Source organism: Phlebotomus papatasi, chromosome 1 (genome assembly GCF_024763615.1).
Source record: "Phlebotomus papatasi isolate M1 chromosome 1, Ppap_2.1, whole genome shotgun sequence".
In the NCBI taxonomy this organism is placed as follows: Eukaryota; Metazoa; Arthropoda; class Insecta; order Diptera; family Psychodidae; genus Phlebotomus; species Phlebotomus papatasi.
In genome coordinates this window covers 25,285,115-25,302,486 of record NC_077222.1, presented here as the reverse complement: position 1 = coordinate 25,302,486, position 17,372 = coordinate 25,285,115, and the positions used below count along the sequence as shown (strand labels likewise).

Here is a 17,372-nt window from a genome sequence, read left to right as displayed (position 1 = left end):
GATTTGCAAGTCTTTGAAAAATTATTATATTTTTTTCAAAATTTAAAAAAATAAAGAAATTTTTCACTTAAATTATTTGTTTTTTAATTGTAAAATTTTTTTTTTTCAGAATATTAACAATTTTTATTTTTTAGTTTTTCGAAATTTCAAAATTTAGTTCTATAAATCTTATCGATATTTCGTCAATTCGTTTGCTCAATTCGCTAAAAAGAGAAGTCATAAAATTTGTGAGCTTCTAAATCGGGAAGCTCGAGATCACATTCCACAATCTTGTGGATCAAAAACCTTTAAAAAAATATTCAAAAAATCCTTTCTGCTGACTTATTGGGTTTTAGGCTCCAGACGCAATCTTATATTCGTTCTAATGAATTTCGAACAGGTTCCATTGAGATTCGAAAGGTATATCCGGATTGGATTGAAGTTTGGAAAGAAAGAAAGAAGGTAAGTCGAAGTCTTGGCCTGATCTGAAATTTAGAAAATCAGGATCTTAGTTTGAATTGAAATCCGGATAGATAAAAATCTTGATTCGAATTGGAGTTTGAGAAAACGGGCTCTCGTTCCGGGCTGAAGTTAGGAAAGAAGGAACTTGGCCTGGACGCCTGGGCTTCAATTTAAAAGGTCAGGATTTTGGCTTGAACTGAAAACCGGATAAATAAAACCTAAGTTCGAATTAAAGTTTCGAAGAATGAGTTCTCAGTTCGGGATAAAGTTTAGAAAAAGGAATTTCCAAAATTGAAGCTGGTAAAACCGAAACATGGTGCAGACCGAAATTTAGAAGTTCAGGATCTTGGTTCATGCTAAAACTAGAAAACCTGGGACCTTTACCTATATTTGTTTCAGAATTAGAAAAGATGGGTTCCCCATCAAAGCTGAAGTACGATAAAATGATATTTTAATCCGGGATAAAACTGTGATAAATGGACCATCCATTCGGACTGAAATTTAGTCCAGGTTGAAGCTTGACCTGGACTGAAATTTAGAAAATCAGCGACTTAGTTTGAATTGAAATCCGGATAAATAAAACTTTAGTTCGAATTAGAGTTTAGAAAAATGAGTTCTCAGTCCGAAATGAAGTTTGAAAAAGAGGAATTTCCAAAATTGTAGCTAGCAAAGCCAAAACTTGGTACAGACCGAAATTTAGGAGTTCAGGTACTTGGTTCATGCTGAAACCAGAAAACCCGGGACCTTTATCTGTATTTGTTTCAGAATTAAAAAAGATGGGTTCCCAATCAAGGCTGCTGTATGATAAAATGAGAACTTAATCCGGGATAAAACTGTGATAGACGGATCATCCATTCGGACTGAAATTTATTCTAGGTTGAAGCTTAACCTGGACTTAATGAGAGAACCTTGACCTGGACAGAAATTTAGAAAAACAGCGTCTTAGAAACTGAAATCCGGATAAATAAAACCATAGCTCGAATTAGAGTTTCTAAGAATGAGTTTTCGATTCCGAGTGAAGTTTAGAAAGAAAGAAATTTCCAAAACTGAAGCTGGCAAAGCCGAAAATTGGTACAGACTACAGACCGAAAATTAAGAGTCCTGGAAATTGGTTCTTTCTGAAATTAAAATAAATGGGATCTTTTAGCAAATTGAAGATAAGAAAGAAGGGATTTGGTATGGATTGGTTTGGGAATTAGGAAAGACGGATTTTCTAGGAAGGGATCTTAATCCGATATAAAACTAGAAAAGATGGATCTTCCATCCGAGCTAAAATTCAATTCAGATTGAAGCTATGTAAAACAGAACCTTGGCTCGGACTGAAATTTAGAAAGTCAGGATCCTAATTTGCAATGAAATTCAGATAGGACCTTAATTTGCATTAGAGTTTGGAAAACGTGTTCTCAGTCCGAAATAAAATTTGAAAACCAGGATTTTCCAAAATTCCACCTAGGAAAGACGGGATCTTGGTTCATTCTGAAACCAAAAAACCTGGGACCTTTATCCGAACCAAAGATCACAAAGAAGAGTCTTGATATGTATTGGTTTAAAAATAATAATAGACGGATTCCCCATCAAGGCTGAAGTACGATAAAATGAGCTGTTAATCCGGTATAAGACTGTGAAAGACAGATCATAAGGTAGAAGATAGAACTTTGGCCTAGACTGATATTTAGAAAGTCAGGGTTTTGGTTCGAACTAAAATCCGGATAAATAAAACTTTAGTTTGAATTGGAGTTTCGAAGAATGAGTTTTCAATTTGGGGTGTAGTTTGAAAGAAGGAATTTCCAAAATTGAAGCTCGCAAAGCCGAAAGTCGGTACAGAACGAAATTTAGAAGTCCGGGATCTCAGTTTATTCTGAAACTAGAAAACTTGATCTTGGATAACTTGGACTTGATCTGGATTGGTTTCGGAATTAGAGAAGACGGATTGTTTACCGAGACTGAGGTATGCGTACGGTAAAATGGAACCTTAATCCGGGATAAAGCTGGATAATCCATCCGGACTGAAATCACTGTGCGACACGTTGTGGGTGTCTTTGACGAGAGTGCCAAAACTTGTTAGAGGGTCATTTAAGGACTTCAAATCTGCAATCCGTTTGTCCGGGTCACCTCTAGATTTTTTTGAAAAAGCATATTTAGTTTTTTGATGTTTTATAAAATTCAAAAAATCATATCTCCGGTTCTAATTAACCGGTGGTAGTCACATAAAGCTAAACTGACGCGTAATTTCATCCTCTATAACTCTTGTGAACATATCAAGCACCTACGATGAAATTAAAGTATATTTTTTAAAAATTTTTTGAAAAAGGGCACCTAAAATGGTGCATTTTTCTGTGTTTTTTCCATCTTCTAGTAATTTTCCCACTTTAATAGAGCATTTTATAAGTCAAATAACTATGCCTAAAATTTAGAGAATTTAATATTCTTTCATATGTTTTTGGTTTAAATTTTCTATCCTAATTCGTTTATTCACAATAATTTATTGAAAATAAAATGCATTATTATAAAAATAAAATCTTATTATATATAATTATTTGGTATCTTTGTCTAACCTACTGAAGAGCATTCTCTTTTGCACTCTCACTTACACATTTCACATAAAAAGAGGCGAAATGAAAAAAAGAGACGTATATAGAAATAAAGAGAAAAGAATAGTTTTTTGTCACTCATAACAGCTATTCTTCTCTCTCTATTTCTAAATACGTCTCTTTTCTTTCATTTCACCTCTTTTCATATGAAATGTGTAAGTAAGAGTGCAAAAGAGAATGCTCTTCAGTAGGTTAGACAAAGATACTAATATAATTATATATAATAAGAGATTTTAATGCACTTTATTTTCAAGAAATTATTGTGAATAAACAAATTAAGATATAAAATTCAAACCAAAAGAAAATGAAAGAATATTAAATTCTCTAACTTTTAGGCATAGTTATTTGACATATAAAATGCTCTATTAAAGTGGGAAAATTACTAGAAGATGGAAAAAACACAGAAAAATGCACCATTTTAGGTGCCCTTTTTCAAAAAATTTTTAAAAAATATACTTTAATTTCATCGTAGGTGCTTGATATGTTCACAAGAGTTATAGAGGATGAAATTACGCGTCAGTTTAGCTTTATGTGACTACCACCGGATAATTAGAACCGGAGATATGATTTTTTGAATTTTATAAAACAGCAAAAAACAAAAAATGCTTTTCCAAAAAAATCTAGAGGTGACCCGGACAAACGGATTGCAGATTTGAGGTCCTTAAATGACCCGCTAACAAGTTTTGGCACTCTCGTCAAAGACACCCACAAAAAGGTAAATTTTGTCGCACCGTGAATTTAGTCATATCTCGGTTTGAAGTTCTTGATTTGAATTGGAGTTTGGAAAAATGAGTTTTCGGTTCGAGCTGAAATTTAAAAAATTGATATTTCCAGAATTAAATAGCAAGAAAAGATGAAAGCTTGGCTTATTCTGAATCTAGAAAACCTGAAATCTTTATCCGAACCGATTATTAGAAAGAAGAGATTTGATCTAGATTGAATTTAGGAAAGGCAAGTTTTCGATCTGGGTTGAAATTTGGGAATAAAGGGGAATAAGGTACCTTGATACCTTATTCCTTGAAGTATAACGCAATAGGGAGATGACAACCTTCTGGGTGCGTCAGGAATGCTGATCCTTTCAGAGACTAAAGAGTTGGTTGAGAACGGTTGGTTTGTGTTGAATGTGCAAGTCCAAAGTGCTCCCAATGAAAATCCTAAAATTTCCCTTTTATTCCTCAGGAGTAGATGAGTGTAGGAAGACAAATTTTAGAGACAAAGAATCACGGTTTTGACCACTTAAGAAGGCGCACTGTCGCGTCGAAAGCTTTGGCGAAAAAACATTGTTGTTTGGTCTCTGAAAGGATCAGCATCCCTGACGCATCCGGAAGGAGGTCATCTCCCTATTGCATTATACTTATTCTTCGTCAGTTATTCTGTGGTATTTCTTGAAGGTTTCTGGAAATTACATGAAGTTTGGAAGGACGGAATTTTGCTCTAGATTTGGGAAAAAACGGTTTCTCGAACGAGGTGAAATTTATAAAGAAAGAATCGTACACATAATTAAAATAAATGAGTTCTCGATACAAGCAGTTCGCAAAAAACGGGATCCTGATCTGTAGCCGAATTTTACAATATCAAATATGAGAATGAGATTTTCAAATGTGAGAATCCTATTCTCAAACTCACACTACTCACATTGATTTGAGAACGTTTTTTTCGAAAAATCGCATGCAACTCGCACAATTAGATGCTAATTCATATTGCAATATTCATAAAAAATAATAAATAGTATAATTTTAGATACTAGAGTTGCATGCGATTTTTTTTTCGAAAAATCGCATGCAACTCGCACAATTAGATGCTAATTCATATTGCAATATTCATAAAAAATAATACATAGTATAATTTTAGATATTTTTGAACATGTTTGTTTTTAGTAAATGTGAAAGATAAAAATGTTGAGTTTACTCAATTATCAAACTCAAACTTTTTTGCCCAAACTCACACAATTTTACTCACATTGAGTTGAAACTCAACTCACATTGGAGACGCTCAGAGCAAGAGTGGTCTCTATTCTATTGTGTGCATTTCCCTATTAAAATGGTCCACTTTTGCTCTGAGCATCTCATTGTGCAAGTTCCATGCGATTTTTCGACAAAACGTTCTCAAATCAATGTGAGTAGTGTGAGTTTGAGTATAGGATTCTGACATTTGAAAATCTCATTCTCATATTTGATATTGTAAAATTCGGCTACTGGATTGAAATTTAGAAAGATTTAATCTTTTTATGATCTTGTAGAGAAGAGTTCTCAATCTAAACTGATGTTTGATAAAACTGTGTCTTAATTCGGATAGACGCTAGAAAGACGGTCCTGGATCTGAACTGATTGGAAAAACAAGTTTTTTATCCGGAATGAAGCATGAAAGAATGTTGGGTCTGAAATATGGCAAGGTGAATATTTGGAATATTGATTCTGTTTCTAGAGATCGGAAAGAAGGGGTATCCCAACTGGAGTTTGAAAGATTAAATATTTGATTCGAAACGAACCCATCTTGATCTTGACTAAAGTTGGCAGGGAAGGGTCCTTCTTTCGGTTTAAGGGGTTTAAGGAGTGGGACGCTGCTATGAGTTGTGATTGGTATTCATTATTTTGGATATCAATATGAACCATCTGAAGTTTTAAAAGACTATGTACCCCTTCGATTGAATTTAGAAAAGTAAAGGTTTTGGATTATTTGGTCACGGCTGCAGACAAACTAAATTCTTTGTTAAATGTTCTTTATCAGTAATAAAATTTCTGTTGGAATTAGGAAGACTCTTCTGAAAAATGCGTAGAGTATTTTCAGAAGTCGTTGTCTAAGCTTCCACTCGATTTAGTGTGTTACTAAAAGAGATCATTATTCGGGCTTCAGACCTAAGACTTAGCCATCTGGATTAAGTTCTAATTTAGGACTAAAGAACCTTCAGAAACTGTGCTAAACTTCTTGTCTGAAGACCGCTTTAGGTTTAGAGAAGAAACTAAATTAGTTTTGATCCCAAGTATGGCGTGGGATACAGGAGACTTCAAGGTCTACGCACCGAATCCAAAACTCAGTTTGGAAAGAAAAATTGTTGATCAGGACTCAAGACTAAGTATCAGAATACCAAGTCAAATCGGTGTTGTTGGATTTTAAACCAAATACCTGACAGTACATTAATCCAAGTAATCCAGGCCGAAGAGTGATAATATAGGATTGTAAGGAAGAAATTTTAGATGTCAATAGGATTGTGGACATACCATAAGTCAGCAGACATACACCTCTCAAACCTCTAAGGAACCCTTTAGTTCCTTAGCGTCATCGCGTGAGAAAAGACCAGTGCTAGAAGGAACAGAGCAATCTCTAAACGCTGACTGCTCCCAACGTTTGTCGAAAAACTATCCACAATGTGGATTTTCCAGCCCATGTTGGCGTGTGTGAAGCTATTGTAGTACACGACGTCGGGCCAGGAAGTGTTGGGTGTGATTTCGAGGATAGCAGGATCTCCGGGTTCGCAAGTGTAATGGAGTGTTCGATTGAACTTCTTAAATGTAGGGTACTCATCGTCAAGCCGACGATCTTGATGCTCCTGATGACGAGCAATACAAAGCGGACCGGCAGCTGTAGGTTTAGGTCGACCTCTCCTTGTAAACTCTACTCCTGCTAGGACCCTGATCTCTGATTGTTTAGCGTCTGTCAGACGGTCGTAGCCCCCTTTCGGTTCGTCTGTTATAACTAAAGGATGGTAGTATTCAGGAGAGTGAGGATTATTCCCACCATGGACTCGGAAGGCGTAGGTGAGGCCTCGTCTGAGCCAAAGTTCAGGAATCATAACTCCGTTGATGTACCAAGCTAGACCATTCGAAACATGCCCTGAAAGAAAACGACAGTGATCAGAACTTCTTCCTTAGTTAGAATACTCGAACCAACCCGTAATCCCTTGGTAGCCTCTTTTTCCTCCCGCTGGACCCAAAACTGCCGTGAAGGATCTGATACTTCTGTCGAAGATTTGAGTCTTTTCCCAGGGTTCTTTGAGTTGTGAATGTTCGCTTCTCGTGAAGCTGAAGCAATCGTTAACGGGATCGGAAGAGTTGAAATGGATTACAACGTCCTCTCTGGGATAGATGTCATGGAAGGCTGGTTCTTTGTTTGAATCTAGACGCCCCATGGCCCAAACAACAAACATCGGTCTGTCCAGAAGGAACTCCTTGTCTCCATTATCAGCTATGAATAAATCCGGGTTAGTATGCTTAGGGAAGCAAGGACAACGGGTAAGTCTTACATGAAATCAGAGTTCTTCGGAAGGTTATCGTGTTGATTCCATCTTCTCTTGTGAACGTGTGAAGTTGGAAACTGTCTAATCCTCCAACAACATCATCCCGACAGACTCCTTTATTCTGACCGAGGACTTGAACGCACTAAAAGGAATTTCTGGTAAACACTAGTTCTTTCAGTAAAAAAGAAGGTTTGGGACTTTACCGGAGCTAGGGACGTGATGTTGTAGTCCGTTGCGTATCCCCTGTACCCATCGATGTAAGCTACTACAACATCTGCTCCTAGCATTTGACTCCTCTCTTCAGATCCCGAGAGGCCAAAGGACATGTATTCATCTGGAAGAACCTGTCCAGCCAACTCAATCGTTATCTGAGGACCAAAGACCTCCCAGGAGATCCTCATGTCCTTGTGAAGTTGTTTACAATTCGGTAGGGCAGCTGGATGTTGTTGGATTTTGATCAAAGAAGGTGGAACGTTTAGATCATCTGGAATAAGGATCGATCCGAAATTTTCATTGGTCTCAAGATCGAAAACGCTTATCCAATCGATATTGAAGATCGTCATGTCTCCGGGAAGCTCCAGCGTGATGGTTTCCTTGTCGTAAATGCGTATAGGATCCAAACTAAAAGATAGATCGAGTTTGATGAACTAATCTAAGGGCTTTCCAAGAAGTATCTTGGTTTACTTACTATCCCAGTTCATCTGGAATCTTGTTGCCCTTGTTAGATGGCGCAGGACCAACACCTGCGAAGAAATGGGTTCTCTTTCCACCTCCTGTGTAACTAAAATCTGGAATCCTGATCGTTTTTGAATCAAGGATCTCAATACTTTCGCTACGGACCCCATGTGTTCCTTTTGAGAAACTACCCCCCTTCTGAGGCGTTGGCGGTTCAAAGTCTTCAGGAATGTAAACGTCCCCAAAGTCATTCTGACTGTTGAGATCATAAATTGCCAACCACTTGACTTCTGTGATCTTTTTATTGTCCGGAAGCTTTAGGGTGAAGTCCTTGTTGAAATATCTCTCAAGGATGTTTGTCCTGAAAGATGTCAAGTTTAGATACGATGAATTGCGGATTTTTTTGATGGGACTTACTTTCCGTATTCATCGGGAACTATGAATCCCTGAGGTCCAGGACGATTTGAAGCGCCGCTCCAGAAGAATGTATCAGCTCCGTTTCCGTCATAATTGAAGCTTGAAAGGAGAAAAGTGTTCTCATCTACAGCATAAACATCTCCAGAAACTTGATGATGATACGAGTTGATCTTCCCGATGAATTTTCCTTGATACTTTTCATCATCAGCACATTCTAAGAATTCAAGAAACTTGTTTAAGACTTCACATGACACAGTATTAGTCACGATGATAAGTACTTTCGATATAATGGTAAGACGGGTAAAACTAACATAATTAAACCGATTTCAAAATACTAAATTAAACTCTTCAATATTTCTAAAATACCACTTACGCGTCCTGAAAGGAAAAATGGCGATCTGGTTTATCAGTTTTTTTTCTACAAATTGTCTTTATGCAAAATTATGCTTAACCGATTGCAACAAACTTTGTACCATTGGAAAGGTCTTAAAATTCTCTTCAATATATTGTCTTGTTTCAACCTAGTTGCGATTTTTTTTTATTAAAAAGTATTATTGAAAGAAAAACTAATAAAAACACTGAGGGAAATGAATCTGGGAGCCGGGGTTAGAAAAAGGTGTTGAATATGCACCATGGCAATCGGGGTTTAGATTCACACTAAAAATATGAGAAAAAAGTGGGATTCACACCAATTTCGCTTTACAAAATTTAACTCTTCCGAGTGTTAAATTTACACTTTTCATACAACCTTTAAAAAACCACCTAAAATGTAGTTTTCGCCATATAGACAATCAAAAGTACGACGTGTATGAATTCTATTACACTTTTGTTTCATTATTAGTTTGAAAAAAGTATAAAAGTGTATTATTTAGAGAAATAATTCGTTACAGAAGATTTAAACCTCGTGAGGTGTGAAATTTACACCTCTAGCAACAAATATGAGGAAATTCCAAAATAAGTGTGAAAAGTTCACTTAAATAGTGTTTTTTTAACACCTCCTTAGTGTTACGGAACAAAAAGACGCAACTAATTTTTCGCATTCATCATTTGGTTTCAGTCTTTTGTGCGCGTCCAACAGGAAAGAGTGTCTTCGTGAGTTTTTTATTGTGTTAATGTGAGAAAAAGTGATTTTAAGGACTAAAGCTGCGTGAATAAAACAGTAAGTATGCAAATTTCTTTACAATACCAAGAATATCGGAGAGAAAGTGAAATATTTGGCAGGAAAAGACAAAAATTCTGGTATTTTTTGAAAATGTTGTATTAGATGCTGTGGCGCTTGCAACTTCTTTTCTACGTGTGAAAAAAAAACTTAATCCAGTTCTACAAATAAAGTGATAAATTTCAAATATCATCGCGTCCTATCGTGACACAATATCAGCATTAATATCATATGGATAGCGCATCATTGGGAGGGGGTGTAAAATTATCAGATTAAAAAGAATAGCGAAGGCATAACTTACAATAAATAACAATTGACAATAAATTTCATTGTAAAAAGCAAGCCATCGCAATGTTACAACACTTCCTTTTTTGGTACTTTTTATTTCTTTACAAATTTTACGATTTTATTTACAGAGTTGGTGAAACAAAACCCTGATTCAAAGGATGTTTTATCTTGACGGTGACAAGACATGCTCAATAAATCTGAGGCATATTTAAATCAGAAAGAGACTGATTTAAAATAGTCTCAAAACGTCACAAGATGCCAAAAAGAGGGTAGTTGGGTTATCGACTGCATTGTTGGCGAATTTTTGGAATGTGTGAACGTGTACAAAGGTGAGTTATATATAGGACACTTATGCAAAATATCAGTAAATTATAAATTAAAACATAAATTACAGTATCTTAGAAAACAGATAGTGAAAAAAATGAAAAAAAAAAAAACAGAATTTTATCACTCCAAATATCAAGGAGTTAATCATTTTAGTTTTTTTTGTGTATTTTAGTCAGAAAAATATAGTTTAATCCTTGAGTTTTTTATACGGTCTAGATTAATAATTTGATTCAATATTTTATTCTGTGCCAACAGAGTTATATTTTATTAGTTCAAATATTTAATGTTTTATGAAGCTTTTAGTAATCCGTATTAAATTAAAAATTAAAGATACTATACCAAACGGAACATATTAATTACAAGTTTTTGAATTTCACTTTTATTAGATTTTTGTATATTTTTAATCATTGAAGAAATGAAGGTAGTGTACGTGGAAAAGTATTTTCTGTATATTTAAATTAGCAATTCATGAGTTGCATTTCAAAGCGTTATATAATAATTTGTTTTCAATTTCATTTCTACAGTTCACTACTGAACATTTAAAATTTTAGTCCTTACTTGGAATATAAAATTTTAGCACATTAAGCGTTCAAGTTTATGAAAAATTGCGATTTTTGAATATAATATTCTCAATTTTGATGTTAGGCTTAATAATTTATTTTAGTTAAATAAATTATTTGATTCACAAAAATAATAAAAGACACAGAATTCATTAATAAATTAACAAAACTCGGAGTGATATTACCAAAAACTTCAAAATGTAATATTAATACTTTATATTTCATTTAGAAATTTTTTGTTTTAAAAAATAAGCCTTAGATTTAGACCATTTTCTTAAAAACTGAATTTTCTCTCTATATTTTAGAAATCATTTTATCTTGTATTAGTACAATTATTGTTTTCTTAGGAGAATAGTAATATTATGTTTTTTGTCTTTTATAGGTTTAAAGAATATTCTACGTTGTGTGCAACGTTGATCAGCAAAAGAATTTGATTATCGTGCTCTTCGTTCGTGGCTAAACAGAATTCAGGGAAAAAGGAAAATATTCGAGGCTTCTTGGACAAAGAGGAACTCGTTTGAAAAATAAAACGCCGCACCGGACGTACAAAATAAGCTCGAAGGCTCGAAGGACTTCTTGATATTCTATAAAATACAAGTAGGTACACAAATTTCCAAAAGAAAACGGTTTTTGAAATATGCTTTCAAAATTTTAAAAAAAAAACATCAGAATGTTCTCGAAAATATTCAATTTTAAATTTAAAAAAATTCAAATATTCGTATCTATGAAATACATGGTGGAGTAAACAAAAGGAATTTGTAAATACCTAACTGTTTCTAATATTCGTTTCTTTAATATATGCGATTTTAAGAGAATAATTCTTCAGTGAACATACATACATAGATCACTCTGAATTATATAAAAAAAAACTCCGGTTTCTAAGTGAAAAATTATTTAACAAAAATACTCATTATAGTAAAGATTGTTTGTTACTTAATATGATAATAATAATAGAAGTATATTAGATTATTAAAAAAATATCTTATTGGTTAAAAATGTGCATAAATAATTAAAAAGATTTGACAAAAATATGTATGTGTAAAAAATAAGCGCACATAGCACTGTTCGGAAAATAAAGTAACTAGAAATCATGTAGCTATTATTAATAATTTTGTTAGATTTTTAATTTTAAATATGATATTCCAAATTCAAGAGTTCTTGTAAAGCTGACATGGTTTTAGAAAAATAGTAAAAATATGTTGAGACTAAAAATATTAAAAACTGAAAATCTGTTATGTTAGGAAAAAACTGATAGAAATATAAATAAAATTATTTAAACCGAATTATGTTATTTTTATTTAATGGGAAGGGTGGAAAATGTACATCTCAAAAAAAGGGTGAATAGTACACTCAATGGGGGTAATAACAATAACACTACAACAGGTGTTAAAATTTCACTTGTCGAGGTTTGAATATTTCAAATACCATTGGTGTGAAAATAACCCTCGATGGGGGTTTCTAATTTATTGCATAGCGTTGGTGTAAAATTCACACTCGATAGGGTTTGATTTTTCTACTCAATATTTTTAACCCCCGCCTATTACCAAATTTACTACCGGAGAGGTTTGGTTGATTCGGGGTTAGAATTTGGTGTGAAAAATAACCCCCGATTTGTGCATATTTCACACCCGTATTTCTCTCAGTGAATTCAATATCTCATACAGTAGTAATAGATAACTCTTGTAATTCTTTATAAATTTTTTTTAAAAACTTACAAATTTAAAAAAACTGATTATTTTTTAATAGGAAACAAATTAAATAAAAGTGATTTATCTAAAAACAAGTAAAAGAACCAAGAAATTCTTTTTTAAATAAAATGTTTAATTATTAAAAATATTTAAATTTTTCTTATACTACAACCTGTTTTTTTTATTTTCGTATATTCGTTCATTTACAGAAATGTGCTTTAATATTTTTTCCTAAGGATTATTTTTCGAGGTGCAACATTAAAAAAGACTTTTGAATACATTTTTATTAACCGATTCAAGATATTTTGTGTTCCTTAGAAAGGCCTTGGAATCCACTACAAGTCTGAACTGATTTATTCGTCAAAAACTTATGAAGGACCTCTTTTTCTCCTGCTCGGATTCGTGACACAGGTAATAAATAAATCACAAAGAACTTATGAGCATGTGGTATTTCCGGTGTTCGCCAGTGAAACAATGGTCACCTTAAGAAGAAAACATTTTTTTGGCCTTCCCCAGAGCTTTCGGTTCCGATATGGAACTTCTTCAGTGGTCGACTAAGTTGTTTTCGCGGTGTGGTGATGACCATCTTGACCAACAAAATTCGACGGATCCCTAAGAAAAGCCGCGAAATCACAATTTAGTCGACCACTGAAGAAAGTCCATCTCGGGACCGAAAGCTCTGGGCAAGACCAAATAAGTGTTTTCCTCGTAGGGTGACCACTTTTCTACTGGCAAACCCGGATACACTCCCTATTGCTTCAGTTTTCCCTATATCATCTAAGTTATAAGTTTAAGCGATCCATTTAGCAGCGACACATTGATTAATATTTCTCAGAATTTTTGAATAAAATTTTAAATGGATTAATTTCAAAGTTTCCCTTTTATTTGAAGAAACAGAAAATTCAGAAATGTGTAGTTAAAAATTCAGGGGCTCATCAAGCCTAATAAAAAGTGAAGCTATTTTTCACTTTTCCTTGTAAAAAAATTGTAGATATTTGCACCGCGACTTAACCAAATATTCTCATAGTTCTTGTATTATTTCTGTGAACATTATGAAATATAAAAAAAATATGTATTTTTAGATAGCTTTTAATTCACAATTTTGAAATATATCAGACCGATAAGTTAATTCTTTTTAGGAAAAACTTGCCATTAGTCTTCAGTGCCTCTATGTAAAAACGAATGGAAATAATGAATGTCGTGCAAGATGTCGAGCGACATTTTGAACAAGTATTTTAATAATAATTTTAAGATATAAGATTTTTACAATTTTGTATGTATTAAATTTTAATCACAGAAAAGTAACATATTCTTGATATTTTCAAGGCTTTTAAGCGGCTATGTGGATCAAAGAGACTAAAAGAAAACAACTTGATTTTTCTATAAGTTTTTTTTTCAACATTGTAAAAAATTATTTATTTTAAGCTTTTAAGCATATGAAAACAAAACATTTAAACTACATTTTCTTAAATTTTCATTTAAAATTTAAAAAATTCATCCGCTGGGAATTGATTTTCGGAGAGCTTTTTGAAAAAATGACTTTTCAGTGGACAAGATTACTCAGAGTAGATTCTTTTGAAAGCAGAAAAAACTAAAAATATTTCATATTAGGAAATGAATTAGAATGAATAATTTTTGAAAAAAAAAATTGAATTCTTGCCATGTAAGCTAAGTTGTGATAAAGGTGACTTAAACTCCTTACATTTAAGGACAGTTTAACTCTTTAACTCATTTGCTAATAAGAAACATTTAATTTTTGTTATCATATAAATTTACCCTGAGCAGCCTTGTTCATCGAAAACTGAATATTATCCAGAAAAAAATCCGAAAATCAGGTTCCAGCACCTGAATTTAAAAAAAAATTAATTGAAAAATTCAAAAAATATAAATTAAATTGCATTTTCATATGCCTAACCGTGCTATCACACTAGGATTTTTTCCATTTCTAAATTCAAATTAATTTTCAGATGAATTATTCCTATGAATTATTTGGCATTAAAAATCATTTGAATTGATAGATATTTATTTATTTATTAATATAAACTTATACTTGGTTCACAAAACACGTTTAAACATGGTAAAATAGCATTAAATGTGGTTGGCCAAATTAATCTGAATTTAGCAAATTAAAATGACTTGAATTAAATAATTTCTTTTACAATGTTGAAAAATACTTAGTTAGAGGAACATGCTATGTTTTAGTCTTCGACCCATGTAACCCCTTAAGAGATAAATCAGTTCTTAGACATAGAATATTGTTGATTTTTGGATTAGAGGAAAAAAATTGAACTTGGTTATTTATTTGTTAAAGGATGACAAAATCATTCTTTAACAGTTATTTATTGCTTTTCTCGAATAATAAAACCATAGACTTTTTACCAAAAGATTCCTATACCCCTTCTTAAGATAATGGAATATTTATTAATCTACATTTTTTGGGATTTTGCAAATTTGGTAACTCAGTAACATTTCCTTTCGAAGTTGAATATGTCAGAAAAAATATAAAATTTAATATAAAATTATTTTTAATTTTTCTCTATTTTATTTGTTAATTATATTAAAAATTAATTATATTAAAAGAATTAGTTATTAGTAACTCTGAGAGCGTGAAAAATATAAAATTATATGGGTCGTTTGATTTTTCACATGTTTACTACCCACATTTAGCTCACTATTTTCTTTTTATTTATTAAAACTTTTTATTTAATTGCAAAATTTATTGATTGGGGTTAATTTATTATGTTTTAAACTCCTAATTTTGAATCGAGAACGCTGCTGACAAAGTTTTCGCAAGGGTTTCTCTGAATTTTGGACCCGAATTTCAGCCGTCTTTCAAACTAAATATTTATCATTCTGTTCTTGATTTAATTTTTTTTTAAGTTTTACTTCTGTTTTTTTTTTTATGTCAATACCTTGGTCAAAACAAAATTCTGAATCAATATTCATGCTTCTGACAAGAATAACAAGTCCTAAAGCTTGACCTTTCGTTTTTGCATTAATTGATAAAATAAATGCCAAATTTACCACGAACATATTCACAGTAAAATAACTTGGTAAAAAAATACTGTGTTTTGCCAAAGTTGAAAAATTTATAATGAATATTTACAATTTCTTGTGAATGAATTTTTTTTGCGATTTTCTCAATGATAAACATTTGGCACAATTTCTCTTGTTTTATGCAAAAAAAACTCATTAATAAAAGTCATTGAATATTCAAGATGTAGCGATAACTTTTCTTTCACAGCAGAGTTTGAATTTAATATATAAATAATAAAGTCTAACAAGAATTTTGCTAGGAAACAACGAAGCTAAGAAATCGGGAAGTTGTGAAAATTGCAGGTTCGTCGCTTTTGGATAAAATTTCGGCAGTTTTTTGTCAATCTATTAGAGCTTTTAGTGAATAATAAATTGCGGAAACCGGTTCCCATCGTAAATTTTGCACAACACATTAGAACCACTTTCTATTTTTTTTTGCCATGATCGTCTCAGCGACGATCCAAATTGACGCACTTTTTCTTATGCTGCATTTCCTTCTCCAGAGACCATTGAAATCTTTCGTTCTCGAGCTCTTCCATGGAGCACCGACTATTGCCATAAATGCTCTTTGAAGTGGTTAATTGTTGAGAAAAATTTCCTCTCAATTTCATTAACCTTTTGTTTCTTGCGGATGAAGTAAGAAAATTTAAAAAAAAAGTGCGAGATTGTGAGAAATGGAACTGAGGCATAAAGTTTACAATCTTTGGATTTTTCTTTTTCTTATTTTGCTGGTGAGACACTTTTAAAAGGGGCGTCATGGGGCCGGAATTGAAAGTAAATTTAATTGTGATAAATTCAAGGCGACTCAGAGTGCAAATGACCACGTACCAATTGAATAGAAATTGCTCAGGTGGAATACAAGAAATGTACACCAATTGACAACTTGCAGCACTTTCGTCATTTTGTCTCTGAATTTTTAACTTTTCTTTTGACGGATCTCCTGGAAAGCCTCTTTTAGTAATCCTCAAAAGTTTGGTCACACAGCAAAAAGCACATTTCACACTTCACAAATGCATTTTCCGCACTTGAAGCACTCAAGAACACATCCGTGAAAATCCTCAAGGAATTTATTTTCAAACCAAAAGTAAAGAAAAAAGAGTCTTCAGATTGAAGCAAAGAGACCAAGAGAGTCTTTCAACTCCGTCCGAGTCCGACAAATCACTAAAACCGTTCGCAGTGGAAACGTGAGCTGAAGACAAAGTCGAGTGTCTTCGGGATTGGAAGAGTTGGAGACCTCGGGAGCAAGTCTATAGTCTGCCTTGTCTTCCGACGTGAGAAAGAGGCTGGTGGAAGGGGAGTCCGCGACTGAATCGCGTGAATTTAATACAGATAACCACACAGTTAGACGTGGCAAACAGCAACAATGTCTCACCTCGAATCTCATTCATCCAATCTCAGCCACTTCCCAGACTCTCTCAAGACCTGAAGATTACATCCGAAGCAGCAATAAAACAACTTGCCAAAGAACTTGGGAAAAGCTCCAAGATTCAGCTGATGCAAGACAGACAAGTTAAGTGCCAGAGCTTAAAAGAAATTATTAATTTCTTTATGTTGAATAAATTAATAATAATCCCTTAAATTTGGGAAGGATAAAATTTGGAATTCCAGAAAAGCTAATTTGCAAAATCAGTGTTTAATATTCTTGGTATAATTTAGCAATTAATTAATTCTAGAGTACTTTGAATATTAGTAGATTTTTAAGAACTTTCAAGGAAGTCGTCTAATGCCCTAGGCACACTTACGACTTAAGCCGAGAGACGGCTTAGTCGGAAACTGATAGGAATGGTTAGAATCTGAAAGAGATGTAATCTGATTATTATTTTGATTATAATTACGTTAAGCTGTCTCTCAGCTTAAGTCGTAGGGTAAGTGTGCCAAATTCCGGCTAGCTTGCAATTTCGGCCATATATTTTGTTCCTAGAATTTCCAGGAATTTTTAGTTTTTGGATACTCTTG

The 17,372-nt window shown here is 33.2% G+C and overlaps 1 protein-coding gene across 1 annotated transcript; it reads right to left on the bottom strand.

Annotated features, from left to right (window-relative positions):
* Positions 1–95: 95 nt before the first annotated feature.
* Positions 96–16,895, bottom strand: LOC129798297 (protein Skeletor, isoforms B/C). Its single transcript, XM_055841362.1, has 8 exons — positions 16,789–16,895; positions 8,359–8,572; positions 7,955–8,302; positions 7,470–7,887; positions 7,273–7,408; positions 6,921–7,214; positions 6,251–6,863; positions 96–464 (listed from the first exon to the last, which is right to left on the bottom strand). Exons 1-7 carry the CDS (start codon positions 16,802–16,804, stop codon positions 6,295–6,297), a joined length of 1,995 nt encoding a protein of 664 aa, XP_055697337.1. The 5' UTR covers positions 16,805–16,895; the 3' UTR covers positions 96–464; positions 6,251–6,294.
* Between the last annotated feature and the right edge of the window lie 477 nt (positions 16,896–17,372).

Coding starts and splice junctions, on each gene's coding strand:
- LOC129798297 (XM_055841362.1), bottom strand. Junction 8,303..8,358: donor GTTCCCGATGAATACGGAAA/GTAAGTCCCATC, acceptor GACATCTTTCAG/GACAAACATCCTTGAGAGAT. Junction 7,888..7,954: donor ATTCCAGATGAACTGGGATA/GTAAGTAAACCA, acceptor TCTATCTTTTAG/TTTGGATCCTATACGCATTT.